This window comes from Conger conger, chromosome 3, assembly GCF_963514075.1.
Source record: "Conger conger chromosome 3, fConCon1.1, whole genome shotgun sequence".
NCBI classification, from domain to species: Eukaryota; Metazoa; Chordata; class Actinopteri; order Anguilliformes; family Congridae; genus Conger; species Conger conger.
Genome location: NC_083762.1, coordinates 1,202,503 through 1,225,002, shown reverse-complemented (window position 1 = coordinate 1,225,002; position 22,500 = coordinate 1,202,503). Strand labels below are relative to the sequence as shown.

At 49.1% G+C, this 22,500-nt stretch overlaps 2 protein-coding genes across 3 annotated transcripts in view; one reads left to right on the top strand and one right to left on the bottom strand.

The window, feature by feature from the left end:
- Positions 1-4,901, bottom strand: part of LOC133124891 (ankyrin repeat domain-containing protein 17-like) — a 72,985-nt gene extending 68,084 nt beyond the window's left edge. Inside the window, exon 1 of the mRNA XM_061236440.1 lies at positions 4,454-4,901. Within this exon, the coding sequence (XP_061092424.1) occupies positions 4,454-4,729 (276 nt within the window). The 5' untranslated portion in view covers positions 4,730-4,901. The remainder of the gene's footprint in view (positions 1-4,453) is intronic.
- A 5,346-nt stretch (positions 4,902-10,247) lies between these two features.
- Positions 10,248-22,233, top strand: hnrnph1 (heterogeneous nuclear ribonucleoprotein H1). Of its 2 annotated transcripts, none has more exons than XM_061236427.1 (11): positions 10,248-10,408; positions 11,902-12,013; positions 13,942-14,097; positions 14,378-14,521; positions 15,724-15,862; positions 18,146-18,318; positions 18,687-18,790; positions 19,784-19,919; positions 20,627-20,710; positions 21,061-21,126; positions 22,136-22,233. In XM_061236427.1, the coding sequence occupies exons 1-11, from the start codon at positions 10,256-10,258 to the stop codon at positions 22,231-22,233; spliced, it is 1,365 nt and encodes a 454-aa protein (XP_061092411.1). In that variant the 5' UTR covers positions 10,248-10,255. The 2 variants fall into 2 exon arrangements, with proteins under 2 accessions (XP_061092411.1, XP_061092412.1); XM_061236428.1 differs by having other exon boundaries at positions 22,132-22,214.
- The last annotated feature ends 267 nt before the right edge of the window (positions 22,234-22,500 follow it).

Here is a 22,500-nt window from a genome sequence, read left to right as displayed (position 1 = left end):
CCTGCACGCTGAGCACACACCTCACCTGCAGACCACACCTGCACGCTGAGCACACACCTCACCTGCAGACCACACCTGCACGCTGAGCACACACCTCACCTGTAGACCACACCTGCACGCTGAGCACACACCTCACCTGTAGACCACACCTGCACGCTGAGCACACACCTCACCTGCAGACCACACCTGCACGCTGAGCACACACCTCACCTGCAGACCACACCTGCACGCTGAGCACACACCTCACCTGTAGACCACACCTGCACGCTGAGCACACACCTCACCTGTAGACCACACCTGCACGCTGAGCACACACCTCACCTGCAGACCACACCTGCACGCTGAGCACACACCTCACCTGTAGACCACACCTGCACGCTGAGCACACACCTCACCTGTAGACCACACCTGCACGCTGAGCACACACCTGCACGCTGAGCACACACCTCACCTGCAGACCACACCTGCACGCTCAACACTGCAGCTCAACACAGGAGCCGTCCTGGATCACTGCACTCGGGGTGTGAAAAACGTACATTGTCATGGTGGAATAATCGGTGGGTTGTATGAAGCAATAATCGTGTACCAATGTCATGAGTTTAAGTCAAAACATGACATTGTAATTGTAATGTTATTGTAACTCCCTACACTTGCAGGGATGAACTAACTCAGACACACATATTCCGCACTCAAAATAGTTCTTATAGAACCTTGAATAGCAACATTGGTTCCATTATTTACAGAAAACAGAAAATGTAATATTGTCGTCACAAACGCATATTCGATATTGATTATTCTGACCCGTCCCGACACGAGAGCAGCACCTCAAATGCCTCCAACCGCTCTACCGTCCCCACACCCTGCAAGAACTGCCCAAAAACCGCACGCAAACCGCTCTACCGTCACCACACCCTGCAAGAACTGCCCAAAAACCGCACACAAACCGCTCTACCGTCACCACACCCTGCAAGAACTGCCCAAAAACCGCACACAAACCGCTCTACCGTCACCACACCCTGCAAGAACTGCCCAAAAACCGCTCTACCGTCACCACACCCTGCAAGAACTGCCCAAAAACCGCACGCAAAATGAATGACCGCCTTTCCATCCCCACTCTGCTCCAGCAGGCGGGAGTCACAGGAGCGTGCGCTCGTCCTGTAAGGCAAATTAAACGCAAGGCCATAAACAAGCGAGGAGTATTTTTATAACCCGTGCCGGGTGCCCTGTAACCACAGGCAGTCTCCTGACAATGATAATTAACTGCGCTGAGAGTGCAGCGCACAGCCAGGCCCTGCTGTGTCATGGACGCAGACCGTAAACACGCTAACCGCACGACAGGCTTTTCTGGGGCGTTAAGACTCGGGGGGGGCGATTTTTGAGTGGCCCCGCTGTTGGCTTCACACGCGGCTCAGGGACGTTAAGCTTGTGAGAGGGGCCCTCAGCACCCTCACAGCCCTCAGCACCCTGACTGGCCCTCAGCACCCTCACAGCCCTCACAGCCCTCACAGCCCTCACTGGCCCTCAGCACCCTCACAGCCCTCACTGGCCCTCAGCACCCTCACTGGCCCTCAGCACCCTCACTGGCCCTCAGCACCCTCACTGGCCCTCAGCACCCTCACTGACCCTCACAGCCCTCACAGCCCTCACTGGCCCTCAGCACCCTCACTGACCCTCACTGGCCCTCAGCACCCTCACTGGCCCTCAGCACCCTCACTGGCCCTCAGCACCCTCACTGGCCCTCAGCACCCTCACTGGCCCTCAGCACCCTCACTGGCCCTCAGCACCCTCACTGACCCTCACTGGCCCTCAGCACCCTCACTGGCCCTCATCTCCCTAAAACAAGGCAGGTGCACATGGGCGACAGATCTGAGCCACAAGGGGGGGGCAGGGTTCAGAGACGGGACTCACGGCTACGAGGCTGCAGGTTGGACTCACGGCTACGAGGCTGCAGGTTTGAATCTCGGATGGGACACAGCAGCAGCCGGTGTAATAACAGACCTTAACCCGACCTGGGTTCAAGTAGTATTTGTTTTGGATTAAATTACTTTTCTGCATTTGACTACACCCGTCTGGTGTATTGGAACGAATGAAGTGATCCCAAAACCTCGCCCATTTGCTCCTCCTTGCAGGCTCGAAAGCACCAGGCAAGATCAGTAGAGCACAGAAAAGGATTTGAATCCAAAACAAATACCATTTTAACCCAGGTCTGTAACCTACTTTGCCTCTTCAAATATCGGTCTGTATAAACGGATCATAAACTACAGCAAGTTGCCCCTGGACCAAAGGGGATTCCAAAACCAAGAGCGATAATAATCTGGCTTCATGTGTGATTAAAGCAGTAGGCTGACACCCTGTATGGCCTCTGAGCTGAATACAGGAGAATTCAGATGAGAATGGGGGGGGGGGGGGATTGTTTGGTGTGGGGGGCATGGGAGGGGCACACTGGGGTCCCTCTGGGATTAAAATAAGAAGAGGCACAGTGTATCCCTAAACTCATAGTGTACCCTTAACCTCACACTGCCTAAATGAATAAGAAATAATTTGTTATTTAGCTGACGCTTTTATCCAAAGTGACTTACAGCTGATGGGGGACGAAGCAGGGGACAATCCCCTAGGGGCCTTGCTCAGGGGCCCAATAGCTGTGCAGACCTTATCATTGCTACACAGGGGCTTGAACCACCTACCTTTCAGGTCCCAGTCAAGCACCTTAAAACTTCACTCACCAGCTAGAATACAGTGTGAGTGGCCTAAATGTTTCTTGTTCTAAGTTTTCTGGAATGCAAAAAATATATGTTTAGACCAATGCCAGCGACACATTCATTCACAATCCACCTCTGTTTCGGCAAACGAAAGTCATGAACGAGAATGTCACAGAAAGAAAAGTCTCGCTCATAATGTATCAAATTGGCAAGCATGACAAACCAGTTAATGCAAATATTTGACGTTGGGTACATTAAAATGCTGCACTTCAGTAATTTCCCTAAACATCTCCAGACAGTCAAACGGAGATAAATTGACCATCAATAGTTCAACAATGACTCTTTTCCTCTGGAGCGACGCGGATTTATGATGTTTCTAACGGGAGAGCGCGTGTGATCATCGCCATTTATCAGACCGCCAAATAACTGGATATAAACTATCCATTTCCATTTCCTAATGAGTGTAACACTGTACCCGTCAGAGCCGGATGTTGGAACACGGCACGAGCCAGAAGGCGGAGATGAAGGCTAGAGGCAGTCCGCTAATGTCAATCGATCAAAAATGATGGAGATGAGATCAAAACGATGATTATAAGCGGCATATTCCACCGTCCACTCGCGAAGCACCTGGGCAAGGGGTGCTACTGCATCGAGTTGTGTGCGCGTTTAAAAAAAGTAGTTGCTCTTCGATTTCTGAAGATGGCTCGCTCATCCCCGGTTTATAACCGATAAACAGCGTGAAGAGGGGGGGGGGCAAGCGCATTGCGTTCCGCTGTGCTGTCCTGGGAGCAGATCGAGGGGCACGCTGCAGTCTGACATGATCAACGGGTGGCACCAGTGTAGTGACACACGCTCTTCCTTTTAAACGCAAACCTTTCCGTTTGTGTGTGAAGGGACCAGCAGCAGTACATGACGAGGCTCGACAGACCACACGCCGAGTCTTGACAGAGCTGGTTGGAATCCAAAACAGGTCCGACAGACATGGAATCACCTCGTCCCTGGAGTGGAAAGCACTTTTTCTCTATCTCTCTCTCTCACACACACACACACACACACACACGTACACACGGGGGCACATGTCGCCAGCACTTCAGCTGAAGCACGTTAACCAGTAACGTATGTAGCTAACAAGAGTTAGTTTGCTTTGCACATACTGTCTCCGCAAAACGCCCTCACAACAGACAGCCAAGTAAACAGCCAGCACTCGTGATGAAGAAATGTTCTCGGAACAGTGTCACATAATCGCTCACCATTATCACGAATAATGGCCACTTAGCACCCACTGTGCTAGCGCTAGCCAAGGACAGCTACGGCTTATACAACTAGACTAAGCTGGCTAGCTAGGGTGACGCAATGGCGCCATTATTACAAAACAAGCTAACGGAGTGGAGCACATTTCTTCTGCGAACACGTACGAACCCACACGTAAACTAAGACAGTTTGCAAAAAAGCTGCAAAGTTAGCTAGCTACTAAGTTAAGAATATGCGCGAGAAATGCGCTACCAATGCTAGCCCGCTAACAACCCAAAACTAGGCCCTGATTTCAACCCACGACATAATCGAATCATGTTATCTGGTCACTATGTGCCTAAACCCGAGTGTTAAACACGTGATACTCGTGTATGTGTGTAAAATATTTCCAATCTGGAGGGCAACCGATATATTTGGGTTAAAATGGTGGTTGTTTTTATGTAATTTGGTGGGGGAGGGAGGGGGTTAGCTCGCTGGGTAACAGGGATCCTGCCTAAGCTCACCTCGGAGACTTCATCTTCCTCGCTGCCAGACCCCGGACCGGAGGAAAGGACTGCCGCCGCGGCCAGTTTAAAATCCAGCCTGTCTGCAGTGGGCCCACTGGAATCGCCAAATAACCGGACTTTTTTTCCGCCGACACCAATCCCAATGCCCCCGAGTCCGGCTCCTGGTGTGGCTCCTACCCCCATCCCTACCGCAGGAGAGCGCGGAGTCACCGAGTCAATCTCGTCCTCGAAGCCGTCCGTCAGCATTGCCGTCCCGGCTACTGCATCCTGCATACTTATCTAAATAATTTGTATGTTAATAAATCTAATATTGTCTTCAACTTCTTTCGGGTTTGTATTTGTTTATAAATTATTGTGTTTTTACTTCAGAAAATCCCGAAACTCTCCTGAAGCGAGAAGAGAAGAATCTCTTTCCCCCTGCCATTAACTTTCTAACAACCTAACCTACTTCGTTCTGCTAGTAAAATAAGCCCCGCCCATGTTTACCGTTTATAAAATACTATTGGTCCAGTCAATGAATATTTAGCTGCTTATTGGCTTAAGTAAATGCCCGTCACGCGAAAACTCGCAAGCGTTCACGTTAGGTTTCAGTGCATCTCGAGGTCTCTGAGCAATCACGTCAGGAAACCGAGTTGCTATATTGTTGCGCAAAACGTCTGTCACAGAATACCCGCCCATATGATCCGCCTATTTGATTTCAATTAAAAAGTAAAGGTTAATTTGGGTTATGCACAAAGTTATCATTGTATCTGTTAGGTGGTGCCATGAAGCCACATATTAGTTGATGTACTGCACGAGCAAATATTCACCAAAACAAGTTTAGGGATTTATACTTGGTTTGTTTGCTGTTTAGCATAATCCGATTTGTTCCTAGGCAGAACTCTTGATGTCACTGCAAATGTTGCTTATGTCTTTTGTAACTCTGAGCGCAAAATAGGTTTGCAAGCGTGTAACGAACAAACAGGACCGCCACATAGGAATAACATTTGCATTGCCTCTGCAACTGGGCATCGCTCCGGCAGGGTGATCGGGGAAATGTATGGGAATTGTAGTTCTGAGGACATAGTCGCAGCCCCATTTTGTAACTCCGCAGTGCCCTGTGTGAAATCGGTACACAAGCGTTCTGAAGAAGCCCATCTTCATTCGGAGCACGGCGCATTTCAGATGTCCTCGGCTGACCTGAGTACACGGTGTGCATCTTCGGCGTCCGGTCTTGAAAGCAAACCATCACTCAAACGCAATTACTTACATCACAGTGTGATGTTTGGATGCGCGACGTGTGGCAAAGCAAGAATAGAATGGATGTCAAAAACACTTATTTCACAATTCTTTCAGAATGAGAAATTAGACTGGATAATGTACATAAATGAACACTCTTAAAAGCAATAAAAATGATTCACAATGAAATTATACACAATGACTCATTATTCACAGAGACATTTACTAAGTGTGTAATCCCTGAGTGTGACAATCACACAATACATTATCTGTTATTAACAGTAATAGTGTGTGTTTGTGTGTGTGTATGTGTTGCAGCAATAAACCCTCAACCCATGAAATTGTGTGGCTATTCATGAATACATTTATATATTCAGTGAAGTATATGATGTTAATTATTATGCAGGTCTACAATCGCATAATATATTTTGATTGGAGGTATACTTGCCTATACATATTACATTACATTACATTAATGGCATTTGGCAGACGCTCTTATCCAGAGCGACGTACTGTTGATTAGACTAAGCAGGAGACAATCCTCCCCTGGAGCAATGCAGGGTTAAGGGCCTTGCTCAAGGGCCCAATGGCTGTGTGGATCTTATTGTGGCTACACTGGGATTAGAGCCTCCGCCTATATAATATTTCATAAATGAATCTGGGTTGTACACACAGTAAAACAAATGCAGCATCCTGTTATAACTTCTTGGGCCTGCAGACAAACTGACTCCTCTTACAACCCTACCTGTGTCAAAAGGGCATCTGAACTGTTACTTCCTGTCTTTGAGATGTGGGGCTGATTTCACCCCAAACATCCTGGGCTGTTTCTTTACCATTCTCAAAGATTTTCCGACCTTTCACACGGCAGTCATTTGGGGTTCCAGGGAATGGCAACTGCTACCAAGTTCTTGGCCTAGTTAGTGTTTAAAATAAAATTCAGTTTTACATATGTTCTCCACCTCTGTACCCTCCTAATCACTGCCTATTACGGCATCTCTAAACTTTGGTCTAATTTCAGATTAATCTGCAAAAATGTTCAGTTCTTTGGGAATGAAACAACCTTTGATCAGTACAACAAGGGACACTGGGTACAACTTACTAGGATAACCCAATGTAAAAAGTCAAACTCTTCCACAAAAAAAGAGTTTGGAAATATTACAGATGCTTTAAACACTGTTATAGACACATGTTGTCAAGTCTGTGACTGTAAATTTGTGACGCAATGCTTCTTCAGCTTCATGGTAGACCCAGCCACCTATGAAGAAAGTGGCTGATCGTCCTTTCAAAGCCCTTGACAGTGGAGCTTCTTAGACCAGAAAGGCCCACATGACTTGTGGTAGGATGCCATTCTGGTAGATCCAGGCCTTGACTTTGAACTTCCTTGGCAGCCCTGATTCGTCCATTCATGACTCCCAGCTCCCTACTGGCCGCCCGGAGGGCTGCCGTGTCCTCCAGGGTGCGGTGAAGGATCCTGCCCCGGCTCTTAACTGGTTTCTCAGTGATCCGTGGGGTCTGGTCACCTCCTATGGAGAAGCAAAACTTGTCAGTCACCATCCCCCAGCTCACAACCAGGGACTTGGACTTTGCTGTCTTGAGCTGCCCAGGTGAGGAGCCCCTCCAGGCCTTGAAGGATCCATCTACATCCAGGCACTGATGACATTGTCACGGTCAGATCATCCCCGAATGCCCTGATGGGGGGCTGTCAGACTTGATCAGAGGGCCTCTGCCCTCCACTTCTGCTGATTTGACCAGCATGCTCATGGCCAAAGCAAATAGAATCGCTGAGATGGTACATCCAGCGACGATTCCCTCCTCTGCCCGAGGCCATGCCTACGTTTTGGTTCCAGAGGCGACTCGGACTGAAACAGCTGTAATCCAGAATGAGGTCTCTGATCTTACCTGGAACATGGTGCCGGTCTAGTGCTGTTTCTACCAGCTTGTGGGGCGTAGATCCACAGGTGTTAGAAAGGTTCAGACACAGGACAGCCAGGTCTCCTCAGTCTGCTCTTGGTTCTCTCATCAGCTGGGTGCCCAATGCACCCTGGCGGCCAGTTTTTTTTGTTCTTTTTTTAATGTTCCTCTTTCGAAATGTGAAGGTAAATTATCAGATAAATATTTAATACTGCAGATATATAGGAGTTTAAAGGTGTTTAAAGGGTACCTCCAATTGTACAAAACATAGCAAAATAGCAAAAAATAGGTAATTTAAAATGGGTTCCTGTCTCTAAATTGCTTAAATATATAGAGTATTGTTATTCACTCTCAGACTGACTGAGGACTCATTAACTGCTTGTGTGAAGAAGGATGTGCTTTTCATTGTGACTCATTTTGACAAATGTTTTCACATTGCACTGAATGTCTGTGTTTCAGTCAAATCAGTGACTGTTAAAACCCATCTCCAGTTACCCAGAACAGTAGCCACCGCTTCAAAGAACTCTTTGGAACCAGACAGCTAGCGCTCCCACAATGCATTGCTCCATTATGTTCATAAACAAATACCTCAGTCTTTTAAAAGGCATATAACATTTTTACAAGAACCAAATGAGATATTCTTAATTTACTGTTCTCTCCATTTTGAGTTCATGCTTTTTCCATTTTAGGCTGCCTTTACACAAATACATAAAATAAATATTCAGGATCTCGTAACGTTCCCCTATAGACTCCCCTAAGTACAAAGTATTACTAGGTAAATATGTGGTAACCTATTCTTAGAAATACCTCCTATATGACCTATTAATTCAAGTGACTATCTTTTAGTTATCAAAGGTTTAGCTTGGTTGTAGCATGAGTACTTCCTAGAAATCTACTAATCCAACTATACTACACAAGGAGACACATTAAGTTTGGTGTCGTATAAATACACCTAAAGCATTAGTAAATAGCATTTATTTATAACAAAACCTTTCTTACTTAAATGAGAAATAACTATAAATAAATAAATACAATTATTTGGAACTATTCTGGCTATGTTGTCTGGGTTAAATCAACTGCACATTTGGAATTGAGCTCTCGACGCGCGACGGTTGGTATTTATGCACTCAGACCACAGTGTGAATATTCTACCAGCAGTCAACACTACGGTAGCAGGTGTGTTGAAATAAATGATACTTCCCTATCGTCATTAACATGTGAATAAATAACACATGACACCAAACCTGCTTTGTTTCGCTACTGCACTGCCATCTAGTGGAATGACGATAAATTGCACCCTGCTGTGGCATGCGGTCCGAGCACATTGCAACAAGGATCACGGTACAGTGTCACCTAGTGGCCATTATGATTAGTACCGGTTATTTTACTTCTGTTCCAAGCGTTGACAAAAAAAAACATTTGTTTTTAAAACTGGGTTTGAGAAACAGTTATTTATCTATGAAGCACACAATTTGTGATAATTATGAATTAATGTGGGCAAATTAGGCTATCATTCAAAACCATCATCCATGCTGATGTACACGGAACTCTGGTACTGTTTTAGTGAAGGAGGCCGCACAGAAATTACATTACTTTAATGGCATTTGGCAGACGCTCTATTCAGAGTGATGTACAGTTGATTAGACTAAGCAGGCAAAAATCCTCCCCTGGAGCAATGCAGGGTTATGAGCCTTGCTCAAGGGCCCAGCGGCTGTGTGGATCTTACTGTGGCTACACCGGGGATCGAACCAGGGACCTTGTCTGTCCCAGTCATTCACCTTAACCACTACACTACAGGCTGCCCTCTAAAATAAACCAAAGATCAGCACAAACTAAAACATCTTAACTGAAGGCTGCAGCAACACTGTTAAAGATTCCCAACTCAGAGTGGACCCAAAAGAATTTAAGTCACATCATAACCTTCTGCTTGGTAGTTTCTGCAGCAGAATGTTGAGATCTGTGTACGGATTCAGAGACTCAGGGATGCACACGCTGGATGGTGCAGTATTTCGCATTATTTCTGCATCATGCAATTGTGTATGCTGCTTAAGTACAACGAGGAATACATTTTGTCATCTCCGACTATCAACTGCCAAATGTGACACCAATGGAATGCATTCAAATGATAGCCCCTGTCAAACACTTTGTGCTGTTGCATTGTCCAGAATGCCTTTGCTGCAGAATTATTTTGTCAATGTGCCAGCTCAATCCACATCTCCAGGAAAGAAGCAGTCTACTTACACCACCAGCAGTCGTGAGGTGAATGATCACCTCCATCCCATCACCGCCCAAGCAACATGAGGGCAGTGCCCGGTAGCATGAAACACCTTGAGTTTTTCCCCTTAACTCTGACACTCCAGGGTTCGTTCTGCAACACTTAAATTTAAGGGAAACCTGGAGGGTAAAGAGTTTTATGCAACTTGGCACAGTAACTGACCATCCAGGAAATTCAGAGAGGACGAAACTCTGGTGTGGTACGGTATCGAGGTTATGAACCTTGTTAATAAGGACCGAAATAAATAACTACTACAACTACTTCTACTACTACTACTACTACTACTAAGACAAGGTGAGGGCGAGACTGCGAAAGTCCCCCACCAAATTACCAGAAAAGTTTTGAGTGAACCGTCAATCCAGGATAGAGGCAGCCGTTCCGAAACGCTGCAGCTGATGCGTCGCAGACGAACGGCCGACGTCATGTGCTGGGCGTGGCCAGCTGCACCGGCCAGGAAACGACTAAAAACTAAAGAGCGCAGATTCACACTCGCCAGGACCGCGAGGGGATACCGAGAAGCACAACTACAGAGAGGTAGTGATCTGAAGGTATGTTTGTTTTATTTATTTTTTTATGTTGTTTTATTTCACTACGAAGCGGAATGTGTTGCATTCAGACGCATACCGTGTAGCTGTTTAAAAGCTGGGTCGGCTATTTCCCGAATTTCATTTGGATAGCACTAGGCCCATTTTACGCGCCTTTGTCTGCATTTCAGTCAAACGTGTGAAATGTTTGGCACAAATGTGACTTAACTGCGTGCTACGGGATCGTCAAGTATTCAGGAACACATTCTCTTGATCACAAATTGTAATCTTGTGATGGATTGTTTTGTTAGCTAGGCTACGACGTTAACTGTCCGACTTGAGCCTAACTACGTTCAGACGCCATCTAAAATGTCGGAAAGACCTTTTGAATCCCGCTTGTATCGGCCTACCTCACTTACTAACACGTTAGAATATTAAAAGCCATTTTCAACAATACGAATGTACCATTACCTCGTTTTAGAAGGAGATATGGTCATTTTCGCTATTTAGCTCATTGTGACTTAAATTCAGTGTGAAGTCAAATGTAGCACGAAAGTGAAATTGCTAAATTGGCTAACAAATGGCCGAGACTAGCTTTGCTCGCAGACTAGTCAATTCAGAAATGAAAGTTACGTCAGTAACCCAATTTCCCCTTAAAATGGGGACGGTTTCTAAAAATAATAGGTGGGCTGTTCCCATTGGTTAATTGCTCTGGACGGAACATTTTACCGAGCGTTGTTTATTTTTGGTTAGTGATGTTAGCTAGGTCAGTTTTGGGTTTAATGTAACTTGGATGGCTAATCCTTCTAAGAGCCCTTGTGTTTCTGGCTCCTATCCGATCGATTCAAAGTGAGCATTTGGAACTTGCCGGATTTCACAATTACAATGAAATAAGCGGTATCGCTCTCGACGACATCTTTAGTTTGACGTTTTGTTTGTTAAATTAACGACAGCGTAGAATTACTGCACTGCTTGCAATGCTACGGTCCCGTCGTTTGAGATACGGCAGAGTAAGGTAGGCTATCCATGAAGTTAAATTGGTTGTTGGTGCATTAAGATACGGCTAGCAAATTGCAGTTTTAGTGTGCAAAAATGGAAGCATTGTTGATCGGTTTTTTGGTAAGATGCATTTCAAATATCAGAAAAATGTGCTTAATTTCTTAATGATTTGGTTATACAGAGCAAAGATCTCAGCAGTAAAATATTGTCTGGTAGTTTCAGATGAAATCGAAGAGATTTGCTTAGATTGTATTTAATGTATTTTGTAAAAATGTATTTAAAAAATTAGGTCATGACCTCAGTGTCCTCTGATTATGATTGAGTGCATTTGTTCAATAACTGCCGATTTCACCCAGTTCACAGGGAACGTGTGTTCTGGTCCAGTTTCACAGGGATTCTGTGTGTGTGTTCTGGTCCAGTTTCACAGGGATTCTGTGTGTGTTCTGGTCCAGTTTCACAGGGATTCTGTGTGTGTTCTGGTCCAGTTTAACAGGGATTCTGTGTGTGTTCTGGTCCAGTGTACAGGGGTCCAGTGTGTTCTGACGATGAGTGACGGGGAAGGGTATGTGGCCCGTGTGCGTGGCCTGCCGTGGTCCTGCTCGGTGGATGAAGTCCAGAGGTTCTTCTCTGGTAAGACCGTCGCATTGCGATCGTTCACACACGGCTCCAGAGGTTCTCATCACCTCACTGATGATGGGGGGGGGGGGGGCAAGTTGTAGGCAATGGGGCAAGTTGTAGGCAATGGGGCAAGTTGTAGGCAATGGGGCTAGTTGTAGGCTTTCCCTTCTGGTTAGATTAATCACATTTAAAATGGTATTCATGACTCCACTCTGAACTAAAAGGATGTTGAAGGTACGTTTTTATTCTTCAGGTATCAAATTTCCCAATTGAGTACCTTGCTCAAGGGCCCAACGGCTTTGCGGATCTTATTGTGGCGACACCGGGATTAGAATCACCGACCTTGGGAGTCCCAGTCATGTACCATAGCCACTAGGCTACAGGCTGCCCCAGTCATGTACCTTAGCCACTAGGCTACAGGCTGCCCCAGTCATGCACCTTAACCACTAGGCTACATGCTGCCCCAGTCATGCACCTTAACCACTAGGCTACAGACTGTCCCAGTCATGTACCTTAGCCACTAGGCTACATGCTGCCCCAGTCATGTACCTTAGCCACTAGACTACATGCTGCCCCAGTCATGCACCTTAACCACTAGGCTACAGGCTGCCCCAGTCATGTACCTTAGCCACTACGCTACAGGCTGCCCCAGTCATGTACCTTAGCCACTAGGCTACAGGCTGCCCCAGTCATGTACCTTAGCCACTAGGCTACATGCTGCCCCAGTCATGTACCTTAGCCACTGGGCTACAGGCTGCCCCAGTCATGTACCTTAGCCACTAGGCTACAGGCTGCCCCAGTCATGCACCTTAACCACTATGCTACAGGCTGCCCCAGTCATGTACCTTAGCCACTAGGCTACAGGCTGCCCCAGTCATGTACCTTAGCCACTACGCTACAGGCTGCCCCAGTCATGCACCTTAACCACTAGGCTACAGGCTGCCCCAGTCATGCACCTTAACCACTATGCTACAGGCTGCCCCAGTCATGTACCTTAGCCACTAGACTAAAGGCTGCCCCAGTCATGCACCTTAACCACTAGGCTACAGGCTTCCCCAGTCATGTACCTTAGCCACTAGACTAAAGGCTGCCCCAGTCATGCACCTTAGCCACTAGGCTACAGGCTGTCCCAGTCATGTACCTTAGCCACTAGACTAAAGGCTGCCCCAGTCATGCACCTTAACCACTAGGCTACAGGCTTCCCCAGTCATGTACCTTAGCCACTGGGCTACAGGCTGCCCCAGTCATGTACCTTAGCCACTGGGCTACAGGCTGTCCCAGTCATGTACCTTAGCCACTAGGCTACAGGCTGCCCCAGTCATGTACCTTAGCCACTGGGCTACAGGCTGTCCCAGTCATGTACCTTAGCCACTAGGCTACAGGCTGCCCCAGTCATGTACCTTAGCCACTAGGCTACAGGCTGCCCCAGTCATGTACCTTAGCCACTGGGCTACAGGCTGCCCCAGTCATGTACCTTAGCCACTGGGCTACAGGCTGCCCCAGTCATGTACCTTAGCCACTGGGCTACAGGCTGCCCCAGTCATGTACCTTAGCCACTAGGCTACAGGCTGCCCCAGTCATGCACCTTAGCCACTGGGCTACAGGCTGCCCCAGTCATGCACCTTAACCACTAGGCTACAGGCTGCCCCAGTCATGTACCTTAGCCACTAGGCTACAGGCTGCCCCAGTCATGTACCTTAGCCACTATGCTACAGGCTGCCCCAGTCATGTACCTTAGCCACTATGCTACAGCCCACCCTTTGGGTACCTATAGGGTACCGTCCTGGCGACAATCGTTTGTAATAACTTTTAATGTAATCATTTTAATGCACTTTTAATTCCCTTTTCTGTGAGTGTGGACCACTGTTTGTGAACCACATTAAGCAAGCATGTATTAACGCCTGCTCTTCATGTGGATATTTGTTTCTTGTGTTTTTTAGACTGTAAAATCGCCAACGGCGCCTCGGGCATCCATTTCACATACACGCGGGAGGGCAGGCCCAGCGGGGAGGCCTTCGTGGAGCTGGAGTCTGAGGATGACCTGAAGATCGCCACCAAGAAGGACCGAGAAACCATGGGCCACAGATATGTGGAAGGTGTGTGTGTGTGTGTGTGTGTGTGTGTGTGTGTGTGTGTGTGTTGCTCTGGGGATATTGGCCTTAGCTCAGTCCACTGGCCAGAAGGTTTTTGTTCTAACCAGAAGGTATCAGTTATGTATGTGTCAGTTCCTCGTTACAACAAAAACCTTCTGGCAAGTGGGCCCCAAGGACCGGAGTTGAGAAGCACTGGCTTAGTCTAATCAACTGTAAGCCACTTTGGCTTCAAAGCATCAGCAAACAAACTAACGTAACCCCACTGTGTGTTAATCCGGCGCAGTGTTCAAGTCGAACAGTGTGGAGATGGACTGGGTCCTGAAGCACACAGGGCCCAACTGCCCTGAGACCGGGGGAGACGGGCTGGTGCGCATGCGGGGCCTCCCCTTCGGCTGCAGCAAGGAGGAGATCGTGCAGTTCTTCTCCGGTGAGGCTCCCCCCCCCCCACCCCCACCCCCACCCCCCTGTACCTCAAACTCTCTTCCTGCCGGATCGGCCATGAGGAGGGTCTCTGTTCTTCTGTATACAGGCATGTCATTCACCATTGTTCCTGCTCCATTCATTTATTCAGAAGTAGACCCCCCCCGAGTAGTTCTTGCCCCTCTCTGACCCCCACCCCCTGGCCCCCTCGCTTTTGCACTTCCTGGAGTTTTGAGTCTTGAATCATGTTATGTTGTCGGTCTCCTTCATCCATGTTTGATAGCCGTGGATGTGGTGAGAGATTCATGCCAGATTGTGATTGAGGGAAATCCGTCTCGTCACACTGCTCTGCGCAAGAACCGCCAAATGATGCTAATGTCGGGTCTTGAGCTCTTGACCTTTCACTTTACCCCCCGACCCCTTTGCCACACCCCCTTGTGACATCACATCCTCTCCCAGACACCCCCCACTAAAGTTCTCTCTGCGTTCTAGTGCCCCTGTCCCTCTACAGTATAATGATCGCTTTCAAGGGGACTGAGGGCTACCATCATCTCACCATTTTACCCTGAGTAGATACAGATATAATGTATGTTCTTTATGTAATTCACACTATGTAATTCTCATGAATGTTCCCGCTAATACAGTAAAACGGTGGTAACCAGCCCTGCTCTCAGATCTGCCATCGGTTACCAAGTTTTCATTTCAACCCCAGTTTGTCACACAAGGCATTAGCAGCTCTCTGGCTGTATGAGGTGTGCTTTGTTAGGGTTGGAGTGAAAACTTACTAGACAGTAGATGTCCTGGAACAGGGTTGGTTACCACTGCAGTAAAGGTTAAGGGCCTGACATGCTAAGACCGTTAGCACTTGCAAAGCCTTTTAGGGTACACAAAACCAATAACATGATCAGTGATTGCCCGTGTGGTATTCATTTTACCCTAATCACTGATTGTGTTCCAAGTTTTGTGTGCCCTGAAATGTTTAGCACGTGCTAATGGTCTCCGTAAACCAGGCCCTGTTACCCGGCCAAATCACTGGTCTGTGGGAGCAGAGAGAGCAGTGGTATGTGTGATTCATAGTTTTGAATTTCATTTCTTTTTATTCTTAATTTTCTTCTTTTGTAGCAGAAGACGTTAGAGAGAGAAAGCGATGTGTCTGGGCATGTGATTTTAATTTTGGCCCCGCACGGGGTGTCTGTCCTTGGGTTGAAGGGTTGGAAATCGTGCCAAATGGGATAACATTGCCGGTGGACTTCCAGGGGCGGAGTTCGGGGGAGGCCTTCGTGCAGTTTGCGTCTCAGGATATAGCCGAAAAGGCTCTAAAGAAACACAAGGAAAGGATAGGGCACAGGTGGGGATGGCTGGCTGGCTCAATAAGTTGCTCTTCTTACGGTGTTCACCGACGACAACAACAACAACCTACATTTACATCCGAACATTAAACACACTCTGATCCTGAGCAGTCCTGTGCGCTCTGTACCCCAGGGCTCATGACATCACGGTCCTCACGCACAGCGACCTGCTCCACCCTCCCTTTGCCTGGGGGTCGGGGGTTGGGCTGAATCTGGATTTGAGGGCCTGATTTTGTGATCCCTGGTGTACATTCATGAAGTTGGGTGTGTTTCGCCAAGCAGGATTGCCGAGTTAGCTGGATGAGTTCACGGTAAAACCCGGAACAGCTGGTTTCGCTTTAGTCTGGGTTTGGAAGGGATCTCGGTTTTACTCTGAACTTATCCAGCTAACTCCGTAATCCTGCTTTGTGAGACTGACCCCTTCTTATCCAGAAAGGGCCGGTGTGGGTGCAGGCTTTTGTTCCAACTGACCGGCCCTTTCTGGGTGAGACTGAGGACCCCTGAATTTGACTCTAATACAGAGTTTACACAGCGTACACACACACACACACACACACACACACACTGTATATTCACTGCAGTTCCTCAGGGGTTCGACCACAGTGCCCCGCCTGGGAATGAAACCTGCAACACTGGGGTTACCTGCTGTGCCACACTGCTGCTACAGCTGCCTACAGTGACTCACTAGGACACTGATGGGGTTGGGGGTTCAAATCCATTTTAGTGCAGCCAATCCTGGAAATGAACTGAGATTCTATTCATGAGTTGGGGGGAGAATGCCCATTGTCTTTGATGCAATTATTTAATTTGTTTCGAAAATTGAATTAATCCCCCAACCCGAGACATCCCACAGAGGCCATGTCGACACACACACTGACCTGTGCACGTGAATGCAGGCATGTACTGTAATGTACATGTGAATAGCACAAGCATTCAGTCTTTGGGGGGTGTATGAAGCACTAACACTTAGCCAGTCAGACACAGACACGCAAATTAGTGCTGAGCGATCGAGTGCATGCTGGTGTTTAAAAGAGCTTTTCAATTCTTGGAATTAAAGATTCAAAGTGTTCTATATAGCCATTGCCTTTTTGATCCTTCAGCACTAAACCTGAAACACACAGGTGTTAAAACTCCCAGAATGCCACTCTTCATGGGGACAGTGGTCAGGTGGTCATTACAGGTTCCCCAGCCCAACAGGTAATCACATGAAATGTGGGCAGTAAACGGACAAAAAAAAAAAACAATGGTCTGTTTGGTTTGTCGTTTGTCTTTTGTCCTTACCAGATTCTCAGTATTTAAACTGTACACATCAATTATTCAATTTCACTGTTCATCTGTATTGCACAGTGGCCTGCTTTGAGTTCAGTTATCTCACAGAAAGGCTAGCGTGACGGTGATATTTGAATTGATATTTGAATAATCGGACCGTGCTACATGCTACATAGCTTTTAGGCAAATTAAGCATTAGGTACACTTTAATGCAGGGATGTCAAAGTCCAGTCCTGGAGGGCCACAGTGTCTGCAGGTTTAACTCCAGTCCTGGAGGGGGCGCTGTGTCTGCAGGTTTAACTCCAGTCCTGGAGGGGGCGCTGTGTCTGCAGGTTTAACTCCAGTCCTGGAGGGCCACAGTGTCTGCAGGTTTAACTCCAGTCCTGGAGGGGGCGCTGTGTCTGCAGGTTTAACTCCAGTCCTGGAGGGGGCGCTGTGTCTGCAGGTTTAACTCCAGTCCTGGAGGGGGCGCTGTGTCTGCAGGCATTTGTCGTTTCCTTTCAATCAACAGCCAGTTAAGGCCTCGTGAACAAGGTGTGTGGACTCTAGCCAATCAACAACCAAAATAAACCACACATCAGAAACCTGCAGACACTGGCCCTCCAGGACTGGAGTTAAACCTGCAGACACTGTGGCCCTCCAGGACTGGAGTTAAACCTGCAGACACTGCGGCCCTTCAGGACTGGAGTTAAACCTGCAGACACTGCGGCCCTTCAGGACTGGAGTTAAACCTGCAGACACTGCGGCCCTCCAGGACTGGAGTTAAACCTGCAGACACTGCGGCCCTCCAAGACTGGAGTTAAACCTGCAGACACTGCGGCCCTCCAGGACTGGAGTTAAACCTGCAGACCCCCTTGCTTCAGTGGTAGGAAAAGGGCGAGCACTTCTGGGCTGAACGGCTTGTTCTCCGTGTTGTGTGGGTGTGGGTGTGTTTACTCTTTCTTGGGCGGATTTCCCCCCCCTCCCCCCCCCCCCCTGGCTCTAACTTGTGTGGACGTTCCCGGCGTTCCCAGGTACATAGAGATATTCCAGAGCAGCCGGGCGGAGGTGCGGACGCACTACGAGCCGCAGCGCAAGACGGTGGGGATGCAGCGGCCGGGGCCGTACGACCGGCCCAGTGGGGGGCGGGGCTACAGCGCCATGCCGCGCGGCGGCTCGTACGACCGCGTGCGCCGCGGCGGATACGGTGAGCGCCTAGCAACGGGACTCAAAAACCAACGCCCAGCAACGGGACTCAAAAACCAGTCCAGAAGCGTTTTCTGCATTTACCACTTCAGGGGTGAAATGCCCAGTGCAGTTACAATGTAGGGCTGATTTCATGGTTAAAAATTAGGTTTTTAATGACTGTTTATACTGCCCGTTACTGAAGGATTTAGTATTGTAATTGAGACCACGTTAGTCGGCAGATAACCAGCGTGCCATTTTACCTTTCAACTTATCAGCTGCTGTTTAGAGAAGTTGGTGAAAGCTTTGAAAAGCACATGTTATTCTTCAGAGGTTTTATGTGATGTAACTTCCTCTTCCCCTTCTCCTTGTTTCCCATTGGTTGGCCAGATGGGCGCTATGGCGACGGTAGCTCCTCCTTCCAGAGCATCACGGGTCACTGTGTGCACATGAGGGGGCTTCCGTACCGAGCGACCGAGACCGACATCTACAACGTGAGCCCTGCGGCCCGCACACTCTACAGCACACGCTCTACACGCCTGCAGCACGCTAACCGCACACGCTCTACACGCCTACAGCACGCTAACCGCACACGCTCTACACGCCTACAGCACGCTAACCGCACACGCTCTACACGCCTGCTCTACACGCCTACAGCACGCTAACCGCACACGCTCTACACGCCTGATCTACACGCCTACAGCACGCTAACCGCACACGCTCTACACGCCTGCAGCACACGCTCTACACGCCTGCTCTACACGCCTACAGCACGCTAACCGCACACGCTCTACACACCTACAGCACGCTAACCGCACACGCTCTACACGCCTACAGCACACGCTCTACACGCCTACAGCACGCTAACCGCACACGCTCTACACGCCTACAGCATGCTAACCGCACACGCTCTACACGCCTACAGCACGCTAACCGCACACGCTGTACACGCCTGCAGCACGCTAACCGCACACGCTGTACACGCCTACGGCACGCTAACCGCACACGCTCTACACGCTAACCGCACACGCGCTACACGCCTACAGCACGCTAACCGCACACGCTCTACACGCCTACAGCACGCTAACCGCACACGCTCTACACGCCTGCTCTACACGCCTACAGCACGCTAACCGCACACGCTCTACACGCTAACCGCACACGCTCTACACGCCAACAGCACACGCTGTACAACACACACTCTATACGCCTACAGCACGCTAACCGCACACGCTCTACACGCCTGCTCTACACGCCTACAGCACGCTAACCGCACACGCTCTACACGCTAACCGCACACGCTCTACACGCCAACAGCACACGCTCTACACACCTACAGCACGCTAAGCGCACACGCTCTACACGCTAACCGCACACACTCTACACATCTACAACGTGAGCCGCACACGTGACCTCCACGTGGGCTGTGCGCGCTTGCAGCACGCCCGTGTGCTGGTTGTAAGGAGCTGTTGGCCGTTCCCCTGCAGTTCTTCTCCCCGCTGAACCCGGTGCGTGTGCACATCGAGGTGGGCCCGGACGGACGCGTCACCGGGGAGGCCGACGTGGAGTTCGCCACGCATGAGGACGCGGTCGCAGCCATGTCCAAGGACAAGGCCAACATGCGTAAGAGAGAGAGAGTGTGTGTGTGAGTGTGTGTGTGAGTGTGTGAGTGTGTGAGTGTGTGTGTGAGTGTGTGAGTGTGTGAGTGAGTGTGAGTGTGTGAGTGAGTGTGAGTGAGTGTGAGTGAGTGTGAGTGTGTGAGTGAGTGTGTGAGTGAGTGTGTGAGTGAGTGTGTGAGTGAGTGTGTGAGTGAGTGTGTGAGTGAGTGTGAGTGTGAGTGTGAGTGTGAGTGTGAGTGTGAGTGTGAGTGTGAGTGTGAGTGTGAGTGTGAGTGTGAGTGTGAGTGTGAGACCATCCATGTATTGAGATTTGATATCAGTTTATATGCGAGTGTCTGTGAGAGAGTGTTGTATATTTCTGAGACTGAAGAACAGGGTCTGATCTGATTGGCTCCATGAGTGTTGTATAGTTCTGAGCTGTCTGGTCCGATTGGCTCAGTGAGTGTTGTATAGTTCTGAGCTGTCTGGTCCGATTGGCTCAGTGAGTGTTGTATAGTTCTGAGCTGTGTCTGATCTGATTGGCTCAGTGAGTGTTGTATAGTTCTGAGCTGTGTCTGATCTGATTGGCTCAGTGAGTGTTGTATAGTTCTGAGCTGTGTCTGATCTGATTGGCTCAGTGAGTGTTGTATAGTTCTGAGCTGTCTGATCTGATTGGCTCAGTGAGTGTTGTATAGTTCTGAGCTGTGTCTGATCTGGCCCTCTCTCCCCCAGAGCACCGCTATGTGGAGCTGTTCCTGAACTCCACAGCAGGGGGCAGCAACGGGGCGTATGGCAGCCAGATGATCGGGGCCATGGGTGAGTCTCCGCCCCCTGTGAAGCGAGAGCGAGGTCATTGGACTACCGTAATGGGAGGAGCTATAAATGAGCTGTCAGTCACCCGTAATGGGAGGAGCTATAAATGATGAGCTGTCAGTCACCCGTAATGGGAGGAGCTATAAATGATGAGCTGTCAGTCACCCGTAATGGGTGGAGCTATAAATGAGCTGTCAGTCACCCGTAATGGGTGGCGCTAACGTAACCTGCCAAGCTTCAGTAAACAGTGGAGCTGTGCCTGAGCTGCATGTCACACATGACGCGGCCGCTGATGTTTTGTTGTTGAATGAACAGCTGTTCGGTGGTTTGTAACCATGTTCTGTTCTCTGCAGCCAACCAATCGGCGTACGGACCCAGCAGCCAGCAGGCCAGCGGGATGGGGGGCTACAGCGACTACAGTGAGTCTCGGCTCCGGCCCCGGGGGGGGGGGGGGGGGGGTCGTCTGTGTGTCAGTGTGTCAGTGTGTCTCTGTCTCTCTGTGTCTGTGCGTCAGTTGATATTGTTAGCCTGTGTGTGCTTCTCCGATTGCAGGTGTTAATGTGTGAGTTTGTAGGATGAGTGTGTGTGTGCGTGTCGGAGTGCTGTGTGAGTGTGAGTCTCTCAGTGTGCGTGAGTGTCTCTCAGTGTGTGTGAGTGCGTGAGTGTCTCTCGGTGTGTGAGTGCGTGAGTGTCTCTCGGTGTGTGAGTGCGTGAGTGTCTCTCGGTGTGTGTGAGTGCGTGAGTGTCTCTCAGTGTGTGAGTGCGTGAGTGTCTCTCAGTGTGTGTGAGTGCGTGAGTGTCTCTCAGTGTGTGAGTGCGTGAGTGTCTCTCGGTGTGTGTGAGTGCGTGAGTGTCTCTCGGTGTGTGTGAGTGCGTGAGTGTCTCTCAGTGTGTGAGTGCGTGAGTGTCTCTCGGTGTGTGTGAGTGCGTGAGTGTCTCTCAGTGTGTGTGAGTGCGTGAGTGTCTCTCAGTGTGTGTGAGTGCGTGAGTGTCTCTCGGTGTGCGTGAGTGTCTCTCGGTGTGCGTGAGTGTCTCTCGGTGTGCGTGAGTGTCTCTCGGTGTGCGTGAGTGTCTCTCGGTGTGCGTGAGTGTCTCTCGGTGTGCGTGAGTGTCTCTCGGTGTGCGTGAGTGTCTCTCGGTGTGCGTGAGTGTCTCTCGGTGTGTGTGTGTGTGTGTGTCTCTCAGTATGTGTGAGTGCGCGAGTGTCTCTCAGTGTGTGTGAGTGCGTGAGTGTCTCTCGGTGTGTGTGAGTGTGTGAGTGTCTCTCGGTGTGTGTGAGTGTGTGAGTGTCTCTCGGTGTGTGTGAGTGTGTGAGTGTCTCTCGGTGTGCGTGAGTGTCTCTCAGTATGTGTGAGTGCGTGAGTGTCTCAGTGTGTGTGTGTGTGTGTGCACGCTTGTACTAAAGTGTGTATTTCTCTCTCCTGTTAGGTAATCAGAGTGGGATGAGCAGCAGTTACTATGGCAGCAGTGGGCGGGGCTCCATGGGGATGAACGGCTTGGGTATGGGGGAGGGGTGGGGCATGTAGGATGGGGGGGGGGGGTTTCGGGGGGGGTGGGGGGGTGTCTTGGACTGGGGATTTGAAGCCCTCAAGAAGCCTTCCAATGTCCTGGGTGGGGGGTGGGGGTGGAGGATAGACATTGGGGTGTTTTTTTTCCTTTAGTTCATTTTCCACTCTGTCCAATGGGATGGCATCTTTTTTTTTTTTTTTTTTAAGAAGACAAGCTGGACTCGACCCCACCACACCTGACCTAGTACAGCAGCCCACTTTGTAAATGTAATAATAATGCTAATG

Bases quoted from the DNA above. Each gene is read 5' to 3' on its own strand.
- hnrnph1 (XM_061236427.1), top strand. From the start codon at position 10,256: ATGCGTCGCAGACGAACGGCCGACGTCATGTGCTGGGCGTGGCCAGCT. The intron at 12,014-13,941 runs GTAAGACCGTCG...TGTGTTTTTTAG, and splicing joins AGTCCAGAGGTTCTTCTCTG to ACTGTAAAATCGCCAACGGC. The intron at 14,098-14,377 runs GTGTGTGTGTGT...AATCCGGCGCAG, and splicing joins GGGCCACAGATATGTGGAAG to TGTTCAAGTCGAACAGTGTG.